Consider the following 24,092-nt stretch of genomic DNA (forward strand, 5'->3'; position numbering starts at 1 on the left):
CAAAATGCTGGGATTACAGGCTTGAGTCACTGCGCCCAGCCTAAATAAGATGTCTTTAAACAGAAATACGCATACAACAGAATTATATATTGATTGGTGGACAAAAATGTCAGCTTGTGATGTCAGCCTGTGAGAGACTCCCAGGGACCTAATCCTGTATGGGAGCAATGGTTCAGTATTCACAATCCACTGTTGATGGAGGCTTTACAGAAAGAACACAACTACCGCTACTGTAAATCAGCAGAATCGACTGTATATCATACTGCTATGGTCTGAACGTGTCCCCCCAAATTCATGTGTTGAAACTGAATGAAGAATGTGATAGTGTTAAGAAGTGGGGCCTTTAGGAGGTAATTAAGTTGTGAAGGCGGAGCCCGCATGGATGAGGTTAGGGCCTTTATAAAAGGGCTTGAGAAAGTGGGTTTGCCCCTTCCTCCGCTCCTTCTGCCATGTGAAGATGCAGAGTTCCTCCCCTCCAGAGGATGCAGCAATTCAGGTGCCATCTCAGAAGTGGAGGCCGGACCCTCCCCAGACACTGAACCTACTGGCACCTAGATTTAGGACTCCCCAGCCTCCAGAACTGTAAGAAATACATTTCTGTTATTTATAAATTACCAAGTCTGCAGTATTGCGTTATAGCAGCACAAACAGACTAAGGCATGGAGAATAAATCCCAAAAGGGGGATTGCTGGGTCTGAATGATTTCTGTTTCAACCAGCAACATTTGAGACTGCCTCTCTCATAACCTGTTTCCTGGCACTCTGAGCAGCTTTTTGATCTCTGATCTGTGCCAGTCTTTGAGGCAAAAATGGTATCTCATTGCAGATTTAATTTGCATTCCTTTAATAAAGAATGAGATTGATCATCTTTTCATAAGTGTAAGAACGATTTCCAGTTCCTTTTATGAGAACTCTCTTTTGCTCATTTTTCTTTTGAGATGTTGGTCTTTTTCTTACTAATTGGTATATAATGATACATACTTTTTGTATTACTGCATATCATTTCTCTTTATATATAAGGGCATAAGCTTGTTATCTGAGTTAATTTTTGGCTTTGTTTGATTTTTTGGCTATACTTATCATGGCTTTTGCATTAAAGAAATGCTTTTTGTACCTAAATTTATCAACCTTTCCTTTTGTGATTTCTGTTTTGCATCAAACTGAGACAGGTCCTCCTCTCTCTGAGAGTTTTTTTAAATTTTACTTTGGTTTCTTCTATTACTTTCATGTTTTCACTTTTTATATTTAAATCTTTTATTCATCGGAATTAATTTTTGTGTAGGTGTGAGTTTAGGATCTACCTTATTCTCCTCCAGATGCCTACCCATTTATCCCAATGAAATTTATCGAATAATTCCTTTTCTCCCACAAATTTAAAATTCCCACTTTTACCAGATACTAAAGTTATTAGAAGTAATTTTTATGCTTGTAATTTCTTTATTATCTCAATTTAAACATTTTTGTAATAACCATGTTACATAATATTAATTACAGAATATTGCTACTGTAATAAGACCACTTATTACTTATATAATAAGAATAAAAGGCCGGGCATGGTGGTTCATGCCTGTAATCCCAGCACTTTGGGAGGCTGAGGTGGGTGGATCACCTGAGGTCAGGAGTTTGAGACCAGCCTGGCCAACATGGTGAAACCCCATCTCTACTAAAAGTACAAAAAAATTAGCTGGGTGCAGTGGCAGGCACCTGTAATCCCAGCTACTTGGGAGGCTGAGGCAGGAGAATCGCTTGAACTTGGGAGGCAGAGGTTGCAGTGAGCCGAGATCGTGCCATTGCCCTTCAGCCTGGGCAACAAGAGCGAAACTCCGTCTCAATAAATAAATAAATAAATAAATAAATAAATAAATAAATAAATTAAAAGAAACAAAGATTTTTCATTGATTTAAACTAATGTTATAACAAATTGATGAATACGTGCTAATGGAAAAAACCAAGCCATAGAGAAACATAAAAAAGGTAATGTGGCCGGGTGTTGTGGCTAATGCCTGTAATCCCAGCACTTTGGGAGGCTGAGGCGGGCAAATCACTTGAGGTCAGGAGTTTGAGACCAGCCTGGCCAACATGGTGAAACCCTGTCTCTATAAAAAAAAAAAAAAGTACAAACATTAGCTGGGTGTGGTGGTGGGCACCTGTCATCCCAGCTACTCAGGAGGCTGATGCAGGAGAATTGCTTGAACCTGGGAGGCAGAGGTTGCAGTGAGCTGAGATCATGCCACTGCACTCCAGCCTGGGCGACAGAGTGAGACTCCATCTTAAAAAAGTAAAAAAAACATAAAAATAAAAAAAAAAGGGTAATGTAAAATAGTCCCTTCTCACTCACTTTCCACAATACCATTTCTTTTCACACGAGTCAATACTGTTAGCAATTTGGTGTTTGTTTTTCTAAACCTTTTAAAAAATGCATTCACACACACGTATATGCATTTGTGTGTCCCATAATCATAATGTTGGCTTTCATCTTGCTTTTTTCACCTGGAGATGTTTCCATATCGGCACAAATAGACTCACCTCACTTTTTAATAGCTATAAAATGTACCCTGTTTGGCTATATCTTAATTAATGAAACCACCCCCAAATAATGAACATTTAAGTTAATTCCAGTTTTTCTCACCTACAGACAGCATTGTGAGGAACATCTCTGTGTTCTTCTCTGCACACCTGGGAGTATTTGCGAGGGGCAGGTTCCTGCTAGTAGAACTGCTAGGTCAAGAGGTTTAACATGGAGCATTTAGACAGTGCCAGGCTGACTTCTAATGCATCGCAGGAGAATGCTCATTTCCAAATACTCTTACCCATTCTGGTAACCTTTTAAATTTTTTCCAAAAGGTAGGCAAAAATTTTTTTTTGTGTGTGTGTTTTTTAAAATTTATTTTTGTAGAGATGGGGTCTTGCTATGTTGTCCAGGCTGATCTAAAATTCCTGGACTCAAGCGATTCTCTAGCCTTGGCCTCCCAATATGCCGGGATTACAGGTGTGAGCCATTGCGCCTGGCAGGTTTGTGTTATTGTAGCTTGCAATTCCCAAGTGGGTGGTGAGATTGAGCATCCTATCCTAACTAACTGACCATTCTTTTCTTGCACATTGATGAGGTATATTTGAAACCGTGAAATATTGTTCAGGGAAGAAAGGGTAAACTATTCACTAAGAACAAAAGGGAAAACAAAATGTGTCTGCCCCCAGTCAGGACACTGGGAATGTTGGCCCCAGTGTGTAGGTGTGGAGCTGGAAGCCGAGGGATGGGAAATCGAAGCCCCAGGCCTAGGCAGGGTGGGGCTCAAAGCAGACAGTGAACTGTGGTCAGCAGACAGAGGTTCCAGGTGTGCCAGCTCTGCGTGTCTGAGTCCCGTGCCCTGTTTGAACCTCAGTTTCTTCCCCTAAAAAATGGAAGATGAACAGCTGGTGTTTGAAACCAAGGTCCCTACCACATTCTGGGGCCTTGGCTCTCTTACCTGTGCTCTCAGTGAAGTTTCCCAGGTTGAGGATGTCATTGAGCTCTTGGTAGTGGTTCTGTTTAATGTAGGTGGTCTTTTCTGGTGTGTCCTGCAGCTGCATGGTGACCTCTTCCAAATCTTTATCCAGCTAGAAGACAAAGGTTCCAGTTGAGTCAGGGTCCCTGGCCCAGCCCTGGTAGCTAGGCCACTAGGGCTAAAAGGTAGGTCACAGGGCTGGGCCTTTACCTGTATTCAGGAGTGCCCTGAGAATCAGAGGGGTTATAGCATCTTGGTATGGAGAGGCAGAAGGACCCTGACAGCTCTTTGTTCAAGGAGAAGCTATGATGACAGGGACCTGGGCTTTGCAATTATGTGTTCAGTGTAGGCTTGGGCCTTGATGAAGCAGACAAGCAAGCCCAGGGAGGTAGGGCAGGGAAAGCATAAGAGCTCAGGCTCTGGGCAGGCCTCATGCAAACCCAAGGCTGCCCCTTACTTACAGTGAGGTTCTCCCGGCTTGTGAGAACCCAGTCTCTATTTCTTTTTCTGTAGAATGGGGTAATAATAGTACCTACTTCAGGGGGAGGTTGTGAAGATTAAACGAGATAATACATGGAAAGTTTAGCCCAGTGCCTGACACATAATAAGGGCAACCTGCTACTATAATAATATTACTATTATTACAGGGTCTCACTCTGTCACACAGATCAGAGTGCAGTGGTGCAATTACAGTTTACTGTAGCCTTGACCTCCTAGGCTCAAGCCATCCTCCCACCTCACCCTCCCGAGTAGCTGGGACTACAGGTGCAGGCCGCCACGCCTGGTTATTTTTTTTTTTTTTGGTAGAGATGGGGTCTCTCTATGTTCCTCAGGCCAGTCTTGAACTCCTGAGCTCAAGCAATCCTCCCACTTTGGCCTCCCAAAGTGCTGGGTTTACAGGCATGAGCTACTGTGCCTGGACTTATAATTACTATTATCGATACTTAATAGGACCCACAGTGGGGAGGACAGACATGCAGGGCTCGCAAGCTCTGAGCCTCACGCTATCACGGAGACCCTGACTTGCAGGGACTCACTCAGAGGAGTTAATCAGGATGGGTCCCAGTCATCCCCATGTTTTTATTTTTAGAGACAAGGTTTCTCTATGTTGCCCAGGCCGGTCTTGAACTCCTGGGCTCAAGCGATCCTCCCACTTTGGCTTCCCAAAGCATTGGGATTACAGGTGTGAGCCACGGCACCTGGCCCATTCCCAGGTTATATAAAAATCAGGTGCAAGTCCTGGGGCAATTCAGCCCCAGAGAAACCTGGGCAATATGAGTGTTGGTAGTTGTGGGGGGTGGTAGTCGGGGTGGGTGGTGAACATCTGTGATATTACCATATCTGTATACATATAATGGCTTTCATCCATGATTCCTGGCTCCTGTATCTCTTGTAACAGTCTTTTGTTGTAATGTTGGGGCATTTTAGGCCTCAGGAGCAGGCCTCATGAAGCAGAATCATGCTCTCTGACCTTCTCCTGTCCTTTCTCACCTGCTCAAGGCAGGACTCTAATCTGATTGTAGGTCAAAAGACCTTTATCACAGAGAGAGTCCTGCCCATACCCTGGAGGAAAGAATGCTACAGAGAGGCCAAGAAAAGTCTGAACAGACAGACCTTGCTGGGTTTAGATCATGCGTTTTTGTCCAATCACATTTCTACACAGTTGTCAATCATGCCTCGTGTAATGAAGCCTGCATAAAAACTCAAAAGAACAGGGTATGAAGAGCTGAACACGTGAAGATTCCTGGAGCGTGGGGCCCAGGGAGGCAGGGAAGCTCCACACCCTTTCACCCATCCCTTGCTCTGTGCATCTTTTCATTCGTGTCCTTGGTAATAAGCTGGTAAATGTGTTTCCCTGGGTTCCGGGAGCCCCTCTAGCAAAGTAATTCAACCCAAAGTGGGATCCTGGGAGTCCCAACTTGAAGCTGGTTGGTCAGAAGTTCCAGAGGTCTGACTTGTGGCTGGTATCTGAGGGTGGGGTGGGGGTCAGGGGGAGCCTTGGGGACTGAGCCCTCAACCTGTGGGATCTGAAGCTATCTCTAGATCCGTAGTATTGGAATTGAACCGGAGGCGCCCAGCGGGTGCATTTGGTCACAGAAGTCTTCTGTGTTGACTGTTGTATTGGTGCAAGAGCACAGGAAAAACATGGTTAGAGGATTTTTCCAAACAGCATCCTGCTGTAGTATAAGGGAGGAGATCTGATAAATTACCGGATGCTGTTCTGATGTCAGGAATACAGCCATGAAATTGTTTAATACGTTTTCATGTGGAGGAGGAGGGAGAGAGATACTCTTTTCTATGTGACTTAAATGGCAGGAGTAGGATCAAAGGGTGGGGACAACAGGAGGCCAGATTGTGATTCATTTCCAGGAAAAATAACGCAACAATTTAGAGTTTTAAACAGTGGCTTGGGTTTCCTAACGTGAGTGAACTCTTCCATGCTGAAGTGTGCAAGTAGAAGCAAAATGCGCAGTGACGTGGTAGTGCTCATCATGAGAGGCCTGATAGGGAAACAGCCCGTAATAGGCTTTGGGGGACAGAAACCCTTCTTAGTTTGCTCTGGCAGCTGCTGGTGGGTTGCCCCATCCTAAAGCAGTCATCTTTAGGTGCGCAGACAACTGTGTGGTGGCTCTCTGTGCAGAATTCTGTGAGCCCCCCAAAGGGCTGCCAGATCTAGCAAATAAAAACCTAGAATGTCCAGTCAAATTTGAGTTTCGGATAACGAGTTCTTTTTCAGTATAATTATATCCCAGTATTATTCGGGCTATACTTTTACTGAAAATATGACTGGTTGTTGAACTGACGTTTGAATTTAACTGGGCATCCTGTATCTAATCTGGCAACCGTATGTCTCACTTCTTCCTTGCAGCTGTCCAGCTGGAGATGATGTTTCCCAGCCTCCTCTGTCACTGGGTGTGCTCTTGTCAGTTTTTGCTGATGTGACTAGGGCAGAACCAAAATGTGCACAATTTTTGGTGTTACTGCTTAAGAGGCAGTCCTTCATGTGGACTTTCTATCTCTTCCCCTCCTGACACTGTGAACCAGACATGCCATCCACCCAGCTCTCCCACTATGAATGAGGAGAACAGCCTAGAGAGTTGGGGAAACCAGAGGGCAGGAACCAAGCCCAGCAATGACCTTGGGGAGCAGAGCTGCCCCACCTGGGACCTCTCTCTTCATGGCCATTTGGTAAAAGGGAAATAAACATATTTTCTTTGGGCCACTTTATTTTGGGGCCTTGTTTAGCCAGCATCATAACCAATGTACTTTCCTTGGTCCCTTTCCTGTCCCCCTCCCTAATCAGAATTCCTCTATTAAAGCAATACACAGCCTACAGAGCATGGGTCCAGGCATACCTCCAACCCAAAGGGAGGGGTAGAGGAGGGGAGGTAATTTGTTTTCCCTTCCCTGGTCTACAAGGCTTGGGCACAAGGCAATCTGGCTATGGTCTCTCTGGAATATTCAAGAACCAGTTGAGAACCCTTAGGACAAAGGCGAGGTCTGCGGCACTCTGTCTTGAAAAGTTTCTTTTCACTTTCTCTTCTCTTGTACATCATATAGATGTGGTGGTTGCTGGGTTGTGCTGGGAGAGTGAAAAACTGAGAGGGAGAGAGACACAAAGAGAGACACCAAAGAGACACTAACGTAGGAAGCTACAATAATCCGGAAGCTCACAAATCTCTCTGAGTTCCTTTCTGTCTGGGGATGGCTTGAATCAGGTGGTGCTGGCCTCCAAGAGCCTGGGCGAGGTGGCCAATGAGCTCATGTCGGATTCTGACAAACGCCTCTGTGCGGCTTATGTCACCCCTGGCTCTCGCAGCTGTAACTGCAGCTGATGACACTGCCCGGTCATGCTGCAGGGATGGTCTAGAGGAGCCTGAGAGTCCCTGCACGGGGTCAGAGGGGCTTCAGTGGCAGACGGGGCCCAGCTACTAGATGTGGAGGGAGGTACCTCTGTGATCTTCATTCGCAGGCGATGGTTTTCTGACTGTAGGCCCTCCAGGCGGGATGTGCTGGCTTGGTTCACACTGGTGACCGAGGTGGATGTTTTAGAATCTTCTTTTTTCTGATTCTGAGTGAACTGGAATCGCCTGTTCTGCGTTGCTGCATCTGGGTTTGTTCGCAGGGTGATGAGCTGAAAGGACAAAGGTGGGGGCAGGGTTGAAGAGAGAGCCCTGGGTCCTTCCTCCCATCCCACATGGCAGACTCTCCCAGCAAATCCTGCTCTGGAGGCGACAAGAGGCCCCAGGAAGGCCACAGGCTGGAAGTCAGGAGACCTAGGCTCAGGCCAGACTCTGCCACTTGCTTGTATGTGACGTTGGGCAGGCCCCTTCCCCTCACCATGCCTCTGTGTCCTTCCTGGTCACTAAGAGTCTAGTCTCCTGACCCTGATGCCACCTGCGTCCCAACCAGGGCCCCTGAGGCCTCGCTCCAGCTGCCTAGCAAGTTGCCTTAGGCCTTGCTCCTTGTGGAAAAAATAAGCCCCAAGGGCAACAGCTGTGACAACAAAGAGATAGAGGAGAGCAAAGGCCTCTGTTTGTTAAACCATTGATGAGTTCTAGAAGCAGGCTGGTAACAAGCTGTGTCATTGACAAAAGCTTGTTTTTCAGCAGCTTAAAACAACACATGGTTATTATCTCAGTTTCCGTGAGTTAGGAGTCTGGGCATCACTTAGCTGCATCCAAAGACATTTTATATAGAAAACAAAAGTTGCCACTTGACCCTGATCTTACCAGCTTATTCTAGAAACATCTCTGATCGAGGCAGGCTCTGGGCTCAGCTCTGGAAAGCAGGAGTGGAGTGACCCATGGCCCCTGCTCACTGGGACCTCATGGTCCAGAGGCGTGGGCTGGGGATGAAGGAAGGACTCAATCTTCACTAGGCCAGCGGGTATCAGGGAGAGCCCACCACAGTGCCATGGCCTGCTGGGCTCTGAGGACAGTCTGGAGGGATGGTGGGGGGAAGGGAACTCCAAGGGAAGAACTGGCGTCTGCCAATGCAGGGAAGCCTGGGGGAAACGGCAGGGGAAGGGCAGGTTGGGTGGTGGACAGGGTTATCTGGGGAGACTAGAGGAGACCCGAGGGTACTGAGAGCCAGCCCAACATCAGAAACTTGATCCTAGAGCCAGGAGGACAATGAGGAGCTATTGAGTGTGACGGAGCAGAGTGCCACAACTGAAGCTTGGCTTAGAGATCATTGGGCCTCTTTTACAGGATGGAAAGAATGTCAGAGTGCCGGCAGGGAAGTCATGGCGTTGCCCTGGAGTCTGGGCGGGTGTGAACGACTAATGCGTGTACACCAGAGGTGTTCCAGTGCAGAGCTCACAGTGCCTGGGGGCTGACTGCATGCCCAGGAGGATGGAGGCACCATGGGTAGCCTGTTTGCTGAAATGGACCCAGGTGATCTTTCCTCTCCCCTGTTCTGAGGCAGATGCCTCCCACTTGGGTCAGTAACCCCCGCCCAGCTTTGTAACTCTGTGTCCTGTTCTTTCCTTTTTGGGGGGGGGGTGGTAAAGGGTCTCACTCTGTCACCAAGGCTAGAGTGCAGTGGCACAATCTCAGCTCACCACAACCTCTGCTCCTCCAGGCTCAAGTGATCTTCCTACTTCAGCCTCCTGAGTAGCCGGGACTACAGGTGCGCACCACCACACCTGGCTATTTTGTTTTGTATTTTTAGTAGAGAGGGGGTGTCACCATGTTGCTCAGGCTGGTCTTGAACTCCTGGCCTCAAGTGATCCTCCTGCCTTGGTTTCCCAAAGTGCTGGGATTACAGGCACGAGCCACTACACCCAGCCACCTTCCTTTACTTTTGAGACCCACTGAGGTCAGGCTTCCCTCGACACAGATCACCCTACTGCAGGGGCTCCTGAGAAGAAAGGCCTCTGGCTCACCCACCCACTGCGAGGTAGGATGATATTTGAAAAATCTCTCTGTTGGGTGCTGTGGCTCATGCATGTAATCCCAGCACTTTGGGAGGCCGAGGAGGGTGGATCACCTGAGGTCAGGAGTTCCAGACCAGCCTGGCCAACATGGTGAAACCCTGTCTCTACTAAAAATACAAATTTAGCTGAGTGTGGTGGCGTGCACCTGTAATCCCAGCTACTCAGGAGGCTGAGGCAGGAGAATTGCTTGAACCTGGAAGGTGGAGGTTGCAATGAGTCAAGAATGTGCCATTACAATCCAGCCTCAGCAACAAGAGTGAAACTGTGTCTCAAAATAAATAAATAAATAAATAAAAAAGAAGAAGAAGAAGAAGAAGAAGAAGAAAAATCTCTCTTCAAGGTGGTCCTGAAGGTCAGCCCTTCAAATAAATGGAACACGTAAGTGACTACTAAAAACGGTGATTTTTTTTGGCGAGGTGGCTTATGCCTGTAATCTCAGCACTTTGGGAGGCCAAGGCCAGAGGATTGCTTGAGCCCAGGAGTCCAAGACCAGCTTGGGCAACACAGGGAGACCCCGTCTCTACAAAAAAATTAAAAAATTAGCTAAGCGTGGTGGTGATGCCTGTGGTCCCAGCTACTTGGAAGGCTGAGGCAAGAGAATCATTTGATCCCGCGAGGTTGAGGTTGCAGTAGGCCGAGACTGCATCACTGCACTCCAGCCTGGGTGGCAGAGTGAGAAAACAAACAAAAAAACAAACAAAAAAAGCATTATCTCCTAGCTATTAAGAAAAAGGCTGGAAGGAAACACATCAAAAACATTAACAGTAAAGAACACCCCAACAAAACATGACCAGTGATTAAATAATCACTGGGTGAATCATTGGGTGGTGGGACAAAGGGAGATTTCTGAGAAACCTGGCCTTTATTCCTCTGCATTTTCTGAACTTTCTATAATGTGAATTGTCTTCATCATAAAAAAGGAATGGGTAAACCTTTTAGAGAATGGAGAAAAGCCAGCAATGCCCCTGTGCTGGAGTCGGAGGGCAGAGGCCAGGTGGTGGGGCCAGCACCCGTACCTTCGGCACAAACACCAGGCAGAGGGTGATGGTGCTGCAGAAGATGATGACCAGAGCCACGATGCAGAACTGCACGTTGGGCTGGTCCCGGGTCAGGAAGGAGACAGCAGCCCCGATGATGCACATGATCCCCACGTTGTAGACGCTCATCCCAATGTACTTGCTGTCGTTGAGTGCAGGGATGCTGACGTTGCGGGTCTCCCAAGCTAAGAAACAACCGAACAACTGAAATGGTGAACAGAAAGGGGAGATGATCATTACCAAGGGGCGGCACACACCCGCTGCTCTGAGAAGCTGTGGAGTGGAGGGTTACTCAGGAGGTGGGCTGCAGGGAGGGAGGGTGGGGGGCCTTGCTGTCAGCCAGGTCTTCTGGATGTCACCATCTGTCTCCACTTGTGACCCTGCTGAGTTGAGTCCCGCCAAGCAAATGCAGATTGGGGATGTGACAGCTGTCCAGTTCTCCTGCACACCTATGACTGGTTCATGCACAGACCTGCCCGAGGCCACTGTGGAAGGGGACTTCAGATAAGATCTCAACCTTCTTCCTCACTCTCTAGGGAATACTAAGGCCCAGAAGGGGTGAAGAGGTCTGCCCAAGGTCACACAGCAATATGGTAGCAAAAATGGGCTGTGTTTTTAGAAATTCACTCCAGTCTTTTTTCTATTAAACTAAGCAGATCCCTTGTGTCTGAGACTTCTATTGTCCTCAAGTGCACATGGACGCCCAGAATAGAGACTACATTTTCCAGCTGCCCTAGAGGCTAGGCGTGGTGTGTTACTAGCTTCTGACAATGCCTGTAAATAGCAGTGGTGTGCACATGTTCTGGGAAGTGTCTTTAAAGGGAAGAGGTGTTGCTTTTCCTCCTTCCTAACAGCTGGAGTGGAGTGTGATGGGTGGAGCTTCAGCATCTGTCTTAGATCACAAGGCTATGATGTGGAACCTGTGTAATGATGATGTGGGGGCTGCAAGATACAAAGAGCTGAGATTCTGGGAGCCTTACCCCAGCCCTAGATTGCTTACTTCTGGACTAGGTTTACCTGAGAGGAACATTTCCTGTCTCTTCAACCATTATTATTTTGGGTTTTTCTGTGACTTGTAGCTCTACTCGTAACCAATAGATGTCTCGACAGAAATGGACAGAGTAGAGGCCAGCTATGATCTGAAGCAGGGTGTCGAGGGTTTAACCCTTATGGGTGGTCTAAGGGGAGGGTGGGCTGCAGGGACAGTGCAGGTGGGTGTAGGGCAGAATGGTGGTGTGGCGGGCAGGAGGAAGAGCCAAGATAGTTGACTGGTACAGGAACCTCTGCTTTAGTGCGGCCCTCCAAGGGGCCTTCTCACAAAGGCACCTCTTCCGTGTGGCTTCAGCAGGACAGCTTCAGGCGTCTGACAGCTACATGAATCATTTAATGTCACACCGAGGACCTGTGTTTAGAGATTTGATGGCCGCATAGTGCTGTGTGGTAGAAGCGGGGCTGGACACAAGGCCGGGGGATATGGAAACTACTCTGCCATCCGTTGGCTGGGTGACCTGGGCAAGTCACTTCACCTCTCAGGACCTCACTTTCAACGTCTGTGGACTGGGGGGAATAATAATAATAATAATACCAATGTCACAGGGTTTCTGTGTGGATGAAATGGGAGGATGGATGTCAAAGCACTCTGTAGACTGAAATGTTCTGCACCAAGGTAAGTTCAAAGCTATTTGTAATTGATCTTATTTTATACAACCATGATTATTTTCCTCTCCCTTGTCCTTTATCCTTTCTCTAAATGTGTTATCTCACAGCCCGATTTATTCCTTTTTAAAAATTCCTTTTAAAATGGGGAACCAGGCCAGGCACGGTGGCTCACACCTATAATCCCAGTACTTTGAGAGGCCAAGATAGGTGGATTACCTGAGGTCACGAGTTTGAGACCAACCTGGGCAATGTGGTGAAACTCCAATACTACTAAAAATATAAAAACTAGCTGAGCGTGGTGGTGCATGCCTGTAATTTCAGCTACTTGGGAGGCTGAGGCAGGAGAATTGCTTGAACCCGGGAGGCAGAGGTTGCAGTGAGCAGAGATTGTGCCACTGCACTCAATCTAGCCTGGGTGACAGAGTGAGTGAGACTCTGTCTCAAAAAAATAAAATAAAATAAAATAGGGAACCAGGAGCCCAGGAACCAGATACTGAGTGAGAGAAGAAAACCAACAGCCATTGAAAGCCTGTTCTGTATTGGTTCCTTTACCCACGACCCACTGTGATCCCATGGTAGCTGTGCCATCTTGCAAAGGAAGAAGCAGAGGCTTGGCCAGGAGAGGTGACCTGCTTGGGGTCCCACAGCGTGAATATCAGGGCTGGATGGGCGCCAGGACTTGGTCTCTCTGACCAAGAGTCAGTGTGCCCTCCTATCAGCCATGCTACCGATGGGCCACCAAGCCACTGTGAGGGTCCCCACAATAAATGTGGGCTACCCTGGGGACCTAGTGGTTGGCTGTAAATCTCTAAAGAGTGTCAGGAGGAAACACAAAGTAACTTGTTCTTAGGCCCTCAAATAGTAGATTGAGGGTTCATGGGTATAAGTTACACTGAGGAAGATTTCTGCTGAGGATTAGGAAAAACTTTCTAGAAAAGCACTCCATCTGTGGGTTGAATGATGGCCCTAAAAGATGGCCCATATCTTAATTCCTGAAAACCATGAATGTGACCTTATTTGGAAAAAGGGTATTTGCAGATATAATGAAGGATCTTGAGATGAGATCATCCTGGATTATCTGGAAGGGCCCCAAATCCAATGACAAGTGTCCTTATAAGGGACACATAAAGGAGACCATTGGGGAGAAGAAGAGAAGGCCACGTGGAGACGGAGGTGGAAACTAGAGTCATGCAGTCACAAGCCAAGGCATGCCTGGAACCATCAGGTGCCGGAAGAGGCAAGGAAGGATGCTCCCCTGCAGCCTTCAGAGGGAACACAACTGTCTGGATTTTGGACCTCTGGCCTCCACAAGTAGGAAAGAATACATTTGTTTGTTTTGTAAACCACTGTTTTGTGGTAATTTGTTATGACAGCCAAAGGAAACTAACACATTATCCATGAATGGCACAGGCTCCTTTGAAGAGGGTGAGCACTCCATCACTAGAGGTATAGAAGCAGTTAGTGAATGAATGCTTTGGGGGAAGCTCAGGGTGGGCTGGGGCTTGGGGCCAAAACATTTGACAGTGGGGTGGACCTAAAGGGCTGTGTGTGCTTCTCCCAGCCTTGAGATTCTGTGGCTCTAAAATAGAAGGAGTAGGGGGGTGGCAGTGGGATTTTAGTCATAAACCTTCAGGGCCAGGAGCCTGGGGACCGTTCCTTGCATATTCTAAATGGTAAAGCATTTGCGCTATCAAATATAGCTTTTGTTGACATGAGTTGGCTGAAGCTGTTAGCTTCATGTGAAGACATACAGTCATCTCTCATCTCCAACCACTTTGGAAGTAGGTGGGAGAAGATAATGAATGATCAAAACATTACAAATAAGTCCAGTTTAAAGATGTCAATATGATTCACCATAATCTAATTTCACAGAATGAGTCTCAGAATCAAGGAACATCAAGGCTGGAAGGATCATGGAGAGTGTCTAGATTCACTCTTTGTTCAACCAGGGCCGGGGGAAGTGCAGGTCACTGACACGACATGCTTTCCCATGACAGGGAGCTTGTCCTTCTTAGGGGCTCCATGGCATCTGTGGACAGTGCTCCCTGTTATAAGAATCCATCTTTACATGGAGATGGAGTCTGCCTTCCAGCAACTTTGCTTGGGGCTGACGGTTCTGCCCTCAGGTCTGTGCCACCTATTGCTGACAGCTCTTCCAAGCTTCTGGTGACTATGAATGTGTCCTTGTCCAAACCCAGGAACTTTGGCCAGTCCTCAAGTTCCTATTTCTATATTGGGTACTTCCTGTGGACACCCCCAGGGTCATTACCTTGTGCTCAGATTGCAACCCAGTGGTCCTGTTGCTTGCATGGGAGCTCAAAAAACTTCTATGGAAAACCATAAAAGGGTGTCAACTGGTATGAAGTGGGGACCAATCTTCGCCTAGGGTCCTCATACATGCCCTTCTGGCATGGCCTCTCAAAGGACACGGGATCAATCACTAACACTTCTCTGATGCGGCAACAGGTAAGAATGCATTTGAGCAGCACGAGAGGTTCCAGTTTATTTGACTTTTGGAGAAGGCTTCATTTTTGGCCTCTAAGTGGGGTCACACAGGGGTGAAGGGTGGCTTAACCTCCCTGTGGAAAGATCTGAGGATGGTGCAGTGACCAGCTTCATGTCACTGGAGGGCTTTAAGTGGAAGCATGGTTTATATAGGATATAGGAGAGAAGATTCAAGGATCAACCTGGGCTGAAACACGGTGGGGCTGACCTTTCAAGTTCTCCCTCATGTTGGCATATCACAACGTGGCTCCGTATGTGATCTTTGATTTTTTTTTTTTTTTTTTTTTTTTTTTTGAGATGGAGTTTCACTCTTGTTGCCTAGGCTGGAGTGCAAATGGCCTGATCTCGGCTCACTGCAACCTCTGCCTCCCGGGTTCAAGTGATTCTCCTGCCTCAGCCTCCGGAGTAACTGAGATTACAGGCGCCCGCAACCACACCCAGCTAATTTTGTATTTTTAGTAGAGATGGGGTTTCACCATGCTGGCCAGGCTGGTCTCGAACTCCTGACCTCAGGTGACCCACCCACCTCGGCCTCTCAAAGTGCTGGGATTGCAAGCATGAGCCATAGCACCTAGCATGATCTTTGATTTTAAAAGATGAGTCAAGTGGAAAGAGTGCTGGGTTTGGAGTTTAGAGGTTACTAGGTAGCTTTTGGCAAATCATTCAGCCTCTCCGAGGCTTACCCTCCTCATCTATTAAATGGGGATGATCCCGCCCACCTCCCATGGGCTTAAGAGAGGATCCGCTGAAATGCTGGAAATGAACATGCACTGGATGTCAGCAGACTGCTCTTCCCGGGAGCGGTGCAGTGACAGCTGTGAGGCACAGCCATAAGTTTTTGGGTTACTCTCTGGTTAAGATCTTGACTCTGCCGCTTACCAGCTGGGTGACCTTGGGCAAGACACCAAGCCTCAGTGTCATCAGTGAAATAAGGATGTTACTTGTACCTATCTCATAGGGTTGCTGCAGGAACTGAGATAGCATGCGGCAGGCACTGAGTACACAGAGAGTAACTGCTTAGTCATGGAGGCTCTGTTTATTTTTACATTGATGGAGGCCCCTGGGAGACAGAGGCCCAACAGAGAAGTGTCCCCCCCAACTCCATCTCCTGCTCTGCACCTACCATGAGAAGTCCCTTGTAGGCATAGACGATGCCAAGCCAGATGGTCATGTGGGTGTTCTCACAGTGCTCCAGGAGAGGGCGGATGGAGATATCCCGTCCTGCTGGGTCAGGCTGTGCAAAGAGAAAACAGAGACTGCAGGGATGGCACAGGACACTCTTCCAGCAACAGGGTCCTTATCTGAGAGTCCTTTTCCCTCTTGTGAGCCATAGCCAATGCCCCTGTTCAGTGGGCCATTTGGACTCCCCATCTCTGTGTTCCTAAGGTGTGGAGCCCAGGCCTCAACTAGCATTGACTGCCTTCGGTTTGTTGGTAGCAATTCAACTCTGCACTCCAGTTCTCCGCATAATTCATGCCTCTCCAATTTGAGTCAGAGCTCCTGAGGGTAGGAACTGGGTCACTTCTGTGCCCGTAGGATCTAACACAAAACCTGGCCCAATGCAGGTACCTCTAATATTTGTTGAAAGACTGAGGGTGAGAATGAGGTATAAAGTTATGTCAGGAGGTCTTCAGGTATCTCTGGGGTTACCTCTGTGCAACTGGAGATACAGGATATACTGGCCTGCCTGAGCCTGAGGCCTGCCAAACCCTTCTGAGGAGACCCTCTTGCCCACAGCCCCATTGCTGAAGCAGTAGTGGCAGCCATGTTATGAACCACATGACTCATCCTTGGCCAAGGCTGACTGAACAAAGAACGGGCACCTGACCCCAGGCAGCTAATCCAGAGGCTTGTCAGATACCTATGAAGTTTCCTCCTACAAAGTGCTCTGCCTAATGAGGGTTGATGGAGAGGATCCTTCCTGAGCACATTCTCTCTGGCAGGAACTTGAATTGGGAAACTCTGGGAGATAATTGGCCAGATGGTGGCAACAAGACAAAAAGACACCCAGGGAATGAAACAATATCTACGGTACATTAATTTTTTTCTGAACCATTCGAGAGTAAATTGCAGATATCCTGACCCTTCATCCCTGAATATCCTAGCATATATTTCCTAAGAACAAGGGATTCTCTTGCACAATCACATACACTTACTAAATTCAGAAAATTTAACACTGATACAGTATATTATCTCATATACTATCCATTTTCACATTTTGCCAATTGGCTTAATAATGTCCTTTAAAGCAACTGTGGTTTTTCCAATGCAGGATCCAATCCAGGATCATTATTGCACTTATGTGTCTTTGGTTTCCTTTAATCTCAAACAATTCTTCAGACTACTTTGGTCTTTCCTGTCATTGTTTCTGAAAAATCTACTTCAGTTATTTTGTAGAAGTCCCTCAATTTGGGTTAGCCTGAATGTTTTATATCCAGGTTTTATGCATTCTTGGCAGGAATCCTACATAAGTAAGAGTCACATCAGGGGGACGCGTTGGCACTTTGTGATGTTATCTGTGATCACTTGGTTGACATGATGCCTGTCAGATATCCATTTCAAAGGTACCATTTCCCCCTTTGTAATTAATAAATAATCTGTGGGAGCTACTTTGAGACTGTGTAAGTATCCCGTTCTCCCACAGACGTTCACTTGGTGGTTTCAGCAACCATTGATAATTCTTACCTGAGTCATTTATTACTTTGGTAGCTGCAAAATGGTGATTTTCCAATTCTACCATTCTATTTAAACATTTGGCATTCTCCTGCAAAGAAGAGGTTTCCTTTCCTCCCATTTATTTATGTATATCAGTATGTTCCTTTTTTTTGAGACAGAGTCTCTGTCACCCAGGCTGGAGTGCAATGTCGTGATCTCCACTCACCGCAACCTCTGCTTCCTGGTTTCAAGCAATTCTCAAGCCTCAGCCTCCTGAGTAGCTGGGATTACAGGCGCCTGCTACCATGCCTGGCTAATTTTTGTATTTTTATTAGAGATGGGGTTTCCCAGGCTGTTCTTGAGCTGCCGACCTCAGGTGATCCGCCTGTCTTGGCCTCCCAAACTGCTGGGATTACAAGTGTAAGCCACTGTGCCTGGCCTAATACGTTCCTTTTTAATTCAATGTCTTATAATCCTTTGCTGTCTTATTCATGTTGATGCTTAAATTTTTCCAGATTTGGCCAGTGGAAAACAACTTCATGCTACCTTCTATGTTTTTTCCACATATCACCATAATTTTTTGAGCACTTTCTTACTTCTTGGCGTAATGATTCCAGCACTACTTGAACTTTTCTTGCTCCCAGCCTTGCAATCAACCATTTCTCCAAGGAGTCCTTGTTCTTTTTAGTGGAGAATGTTGTTTAGAAACCAAGATGTAGGCACTTGATGGTCTCACTGTTCCTAAGTTGTCACTACTTCTAAGCTCTTTTTAAAATAATGTATGTATGTATGTATGTATGTATGTATCTATCTACCTACCTACCTACCTACTTGTCTGTCTGTCTGTCTGTCTAGATAAGATCCAACACTGCCGAGTTCTTGCTTGCCTTCCTCATTCCATATTTTCATCACTCTTCTCCCACAGTGGAATCCCTGCCTTCGAACAACATCAAATATTTACTCATTTGTTCAGTCCTACATAGGACACTAAATAGTTGCAGAATTGATACATCCATACAACTGTCAAGCACAAACTTACTAAATTGAAGATTCCTTTGCCATCTGTTTGCCACTGAGAGTATATCACCAAATAACTGTGTTCAGGATGTTATATTCTGATGGAGTGGTGCTGTTGAGGCCCAGGGTAAAGCCACACTCCTGAGGGTAAGGCATGGGCATCCCCAGGGTCCATCACTAGGAAGAAGGGTTACTTTGATGGGACCCAGGGGTAGAAGGCAGATCTTAGGTGTGGTTTGGAAACTATTTTTTTTGGTCTTGCTCTCCAGGCATGGCCTTTGAAGCAGGCAGTGACCTGGGCTTCTGTGAGCTGGGGGAAAGATGGTGCTCCCACGTGGAAGCAGGAGGAGCTAGGAGGGGTGGGACCTGCAGCTTCAGGCCATTTTTTGACCAGATCATCCTGCTGTGTGTTCTCTCAGACTTGATTTGCCTTTTGCTGTCCCAAGCCACAGAAAGCCTTAGCTCAACCTCTTTGGGTCCATGTGCATTGAGTCCACACTTGGGCTGGAGTGCTAGAGGGGATAACATGGTTTCCTGAAGGCTCTGCAGTGAGAAACACCCCAGGGGAGGTGATCTCCATAAACTAAAGTCAGAGTGGCCAGGGGTAGAGATTTCCCCCCCACTGCTACCCACTTAGGAGCTGGGCTGCATTTTATTAAGGGCAATGGGGATTTCCTGACATCCTTTCATTGTTTACTTAAGGTGACAGAACCGGCTTGGTCCAAGGTCAACTGACTTAGCAGCAGAATCTGAGTTTCTCCAATGTGTGACAATCAAACCAACATCAGAATGCAGTAGCACGGACCCATTCCAGTTATGCATGAACGGCAAACCCATTAACAGTGATCATGTCTTTTCTTCTACAACGAACAGCAGTAATTTATGATGGAGTCTTAGATTCTCCGTGTGGAGAAAATCAGTTGTGTCATACAGCATTGCTCAATGGGATGAAGTGCTCGTCACAGGAAACTGACAAGGCTTGTCTGGCTTACACACTGCAGTGGCAGGGAGCCCGTCCCTCCTGCTCCTGGTGAGGTGGTGCACAGTGCTTTCACTGAGCCACAGCCTTCTCCTCCCGGACCTGCACTCACTGGGGCTCATCTCTCCCCTGGGGTTCCCCAGAATAATTCCAAGCTCTCTCTTTGAGTCTGCACACCTTCCACAGGAGGGAAGATCTATGGAGAGGGGACACCACTGTGCCGTCCTCCACAAGGCCTCCTTGCCGGTCAACCTGCTGGAGTTTACCACTGCTCTACAGACTTACCACTCCTACACGCTGAGAATGGAGCTCAGCACTCCAGGCGGTGCTGAGCAAGTCAGCCTGACCTCTTGCTCTGGATCTCCTTGGCTTTCTATGTAATCTGCCACCAGTGATTCATATGTTCCTTCAGGTTGACCAAGACCCATCAGGTAGTTTTCAAAGAACTGCTGCTAGCCCAGTCTTTCCTCTTGTGCTGCTGGCATTCCAGTCTGGCTACCTTTGCCTTTCTCTTCGCTGCTCCCCTTCCCCCGAGCCCCACCTTCACTGCTCTGACCTCTCTGAATCCTGAAATCTGAATTCTTATCTTTGGCCTTTCAGGTCTGCACCCATCTCAGCAACTTCAAGCACAGTCCTGGCAGGAGGGTAGCAAGCACGGGCCCACTGAGAGTTCAGAGAAGTCAGTGGTCCTGGGGTGGCAGAGCTGCTCCCACACCCACCTTCCCCATACTCAGGCACTGATCCAGAAATAAACTGCAAAAATCTTCTGGTCACTAGTGTTGTCCTTATGCAGCCCCATCTCCCTGTCACAGGTCACAGGTCACAGTGGCAGGGGTTGGGGTAGTTTTGGGGGTGATGAGGTTCCTGTTCCTGTGAGGCTGGGGATGGGCATCTGGAAGAAAATCAAGTGACTCCCGTACTGAACCACAAAGCAGACTGTACAAGCTGTGCGTGTTGTCTAGTCCATCCCGATTCTGCCTGGGCCTGGAGTTCGCAGTGGTCTGTGCAGTCACACATGGGGAAAGATGCACCTGAGCATGCAACCTGCAGGGCCAGGTGGGCTACCCACCCCCCAACCCCCAGTGCTTGTCATTGTCGTGCACCAAAGCACCACTAGAGGGCACTGAAGAGCCATGTGAAGGGTCCAGCCTGGTGGTGGTGGATTACCCTCTGCTGGGGACACAGAACTACTATAGCTCGGTGGGGCTGGAAACGGTGGAGCCGTCAGCAGCATCTTGGGCTCCTCTGGAAGGCACCCACTGGCCTTATACGAGGCCAGATTTCCAAGCACCATGGAGGACTCCCCCACTTTTGGAGCAGCTGCTGGGGGCTGCTGGGGAAGGACTCAGGCCATACTTGGGCACTGCTCTCGGTCCGTTCCCAGTGTGGACTGTCCATGCAGGCCAGGGCCAGCGAGCACAGGGTGCTGACCCTGCAGACATCAGGGGCAGGGCCTAAGCCCAGGCTTTGGCTTCTTCTCTGCAGGACAACATTTGCACTGCCCTAAGAACGTTTGTCTTGCTCTGGATAACTGGCCTGCAAATATTTTCAATTGTTTTTTTTTTGAGACGGAGTCTCACTCTTGTTCCCTAGGCTGGAGTGCAATGGTGCCATCTCGGCCCACTGCAACCTCCACCTCCTGGGTTCAAGCGATTCTCCTGCCTCAGCCTCCCAAACAGCTGGGATTATAGGCGCGCACCACCATGCCCAGCTAATTTTTGTTTTAGTAGAGATTGGGTTTCTCCATGTTGGTCAGACTGGTCTTGAACTTCTGTCCTCAGATGATCCGCCCGCCTCAGCCTCCCAAAGTGCTGGGATTATGGGCGTGAGCCACCGTGCCTGGCTGCTTTTTTTCTTTATTTTTCTTTCTTACTTGTTGCTCTCTTTGGCAATTGCCTAAGAAATCATTCATTCATTCATTCAGTGAATAACTGTTAAGCACTAGCATTTGCCAGATACTGTTCTGGGCATGGGGCATGCAGCTATAACCTGGATAGACAAGAGCCTTGTCCTCATGGCTCTCCCATTCCAGTAAGACCAGGACAGTTCTCATGAGAGGCAGCCTCAGAGAGAGGGGGCTGACTTCACCTGATAATATCAGCCATAAGGACACCAAGAGCTGCCTTCTCATGAGTGACAATAATGTGCTCATTGCTGGGTTGGGAACTCTATACCCATCATCTTGTTTCAGTCATAAAAATCCAACAAGGTGTTATACTTATTTCACAGATGAGGAAACAGAGGCACAGAGAGATGAAGTAACTTGCCCAAGATCTCCAGCTAGTAAGTCTCGGGGCTGAGATTCAACCCAGGGGTGTGTGACTCTCAAAGCAGCACTCCTTCCTCCTTCACCATGAGCCTTCCCTGATGTGCCCTCCTCTCACACGCATCATTGTGTCAAATCGGAGGAGACAGTGGGTGTAACCAGTTCTACAAACTGCAAAGTGCTTCTTTGAGGGAGGAAGAACTTCATCGTTAAACATTCAATAGTAGCTTCCCCTGAAGCCCCCAGAGCTTTAGGGTGAAGGCTGTGCTTTGGTGCTGCGAGCTGAAATCAGGCTGATAACATGCTCTTTCCTGCCTGGCAGGGCACCGTGTCCAGCAGTGAGGCCACACCGGTTTGGGACGGCCAGAAGATGGAAGTGCTCACACCTGACTTCTGGTCAGGCTGCTGCTCAGCAGGAGGCACGCAGAAGCTGCCTGGGAAAGCCTCTCCCATCTGTGCGGCAAAAGGAGAGCAGCTGGCCCGAAAGTCCCTCTGCATAATGCAATTACTCACAATGTAGGTCAGTGCCCCCTGCAAATATCCCGCTTTGTCCGGCTGCGCAAACTGACAGGCAGGGACTTGGAGCATGAGTGGAGGTGTTGAGGCCGGAAAGGTCAAAAGCCTTGGTCCTGCTACAGACTTGCTGGGTGATCTTGGGCTAATCCCTGCCCTTTTCTAGACCTCAGTTTCCCATTTGTGAAGGGAGCCCATGGGTTAATTTACAGTGTAGTTAATGGGAGTCTGAGTCATTGGGGGATGACTCTATCTGTCCTACATTTCATGACTGTATTTGTCCTACATTCATTCGTTTGAAATCAACTCCATGAGGATTTGTCACATGCCTGCTGTGTGTCATGCTCCATGTTGGTGCGGGGGTACAGGGTGAATGAGACTGACATGGCGCTTGCCTTCTTGGAGGGTACATTCCAGTGGAATGGGGGCTGTTCAACACAGGCATTCAACAAACCACACAGTACCGCTCTGAATACAAGCGGTGATAAATATTCCTAAAGGAAACTACGGGTCCTTGGAGGGGTGCTAATGGGGGAAGTTGTTTCAGATAAGGTAGCCTGGGATGGCTACTCTGCAGTGGCGACATTTAGTCTGAGACCTGGTGGATGAGAAATGCCAGCCATGTGAAAAGCTAGGGGAAGAACACACATGGTAGAGGGCATGGCAAGGGAAAAGAACCTGAAATGCAAAGACATCGGTATATTTTAGGAACCCTCATGTGGCCAGAGAGGCTGAAGTGTGATAAGTGAGAGGACAGCGTGGTTTCTCACTCGATAACGTGAGCACGAACTGCCTGGGGAGCTTGTTAAAATGCAGATTCAGGTGCGCAGTCCCGGGTGGGGCCTGGGATGCTGCATTTCTAAGCAGTTCCAGGTGAGGAGCTGATCCAGGGGTCACCCTTTGGGCAGCAAGGCCTTAAAGGATTTTAAACAATAGAGTAACATTTGGTTCTCAACTTAGAAGCAGCCTGGTTAAGAACGCAGATTCTCTTTGTCACCTGCACGCCTCTGACACAGACAGAGTGATGACTTAGCACAAGGCCAGACTTGACAGGGCTCCTCTGTATGTTTCTGACCCTGGACCAGACCTTGACAATCAAGTCTTCTCTGCGTCCTGTGCAGGGCTGGCCACGGCGGTCAGGGCCGGGCGCGGAGACAGCCTGGGCAGGGAGGGTGGAGTCCAGTGGGTGCATGTGAAGAGGGCCAAGCGATTCGCCTCTCATCACGGGGATCTCGGCCGGGGTCGATTGGACCTTTTATTCCTGCCACCGCTGTGGCTGGAATGGGCTCCTAGGCCCGGCCTGGCCAGTGCTCCTTTGAGGGAGGGGGTGCTTTCCACCTTCTGCCCAGCTCCCAGAAGCTGGCATGTAGAACTTTCTCCCTGGGCCATCCCTGCCTCTTTTCTTTTTTTAAACATTTCCAATGTTGATTTTTTAAGTATGTGGAAAAATTGGCAGGTTTTTTTTTTTGAGACGGAGTCTCGCTCTGTCGCCCAGGCTGGAGTGCAGTGGCGCGATCTCGGCTCACTGCAAGCTCCGCCTCCCGGGTTCACGCCATTCTCCTGCCTCAGCCTCCCGAGTAGCTGGGACTACAGGCGCCCGCCACCTTGCCCAGCTAAATTTTTGGATTTTTAGTAGAGACGGGGTTTCACCACGTTAGCCAGGATGGTCTCCATCTCCTGACCTCGTGATCCACTCACCTCGGCCTCCCAAAGTGCTGGAATTACAGGCGTGAGCCACCGCGCCCGGCCTAAAACTTTTTCCTAAAAGGTTTTTCTGCTGGGGGTGAGTGTAGGTGTGCATGTAAATGTGAGTTTGTGTGACTGTGTGTGGGGGGGCGTATGTATGTGTTGGGTATGTGTGGGGTGTGGGGGGGGTGTGTGTGTGTGGGGTATGTGTGGGGGGTGTGTGTGTGTGTGGGGTATGTGTGGGGTGTGTGGGGGGTGTGTGTGTGTGTTGGGTATGTGTGGGGTGTGTGGGGTGTGTGTGTGTGTGTGTGGGGTATGTGTGGGGTGTGGGGGGTGTGTGTGTGTTGGGT

The 24,092-nt window shown here is 48.3% G+C and overlaps 1 protein-coding gene across 1 annotated transcript in view; it reads right to left on the minus strand.

Moving 5' to 3' along the window:
* The window catches only part of LOC105477203 (gamma-aminobutyric acid type B receptor subunit 2), a 419,718-nt gene that overhangs the window by 8,054 nt on the left and 387,572 nt on the right, over positions 1 to 24,092 (minus strand). The window contains exons 14-17 of the mRNA XM_011733608.3: positions 15,750 to 15,860; positions 10,442 to 10,666; positions 7,437 to 7,619; positions 3,467 to 3,596 (exon numbers count right to left, since the gene is read on the minus strand). Of these exons, the coding sequence (XP_011731910.1) occupies positions 3,467 to 3,596; positions 7,437 to 7,619; positions 10,442 to 10,666; positions 15,750 to 15,860 (649 nt within the window). The remainder of the gene's footprint in view (positions 1 to 3,466; positions 3,597 to 7,436; positions 7,620 to 10,441; positions 10,667 to 15,749; positions 15,861 to 24,092) is intronic.

The sequence above is a fragment of the Macaca nemestrina genome, chromosome 14 (assembly GCF_043159975.1).
Source record: "Macaca nemestrina isolate mMacNem1 chromosome 14, mMacNem.hap1, whole genome shotgun sequence".
Lineage (NCBI taxonomy): Eukaryota > Metazoa > Chordata > Mammalia > Primates > Cercopithecidae > Macaca > Macaca nemestrina.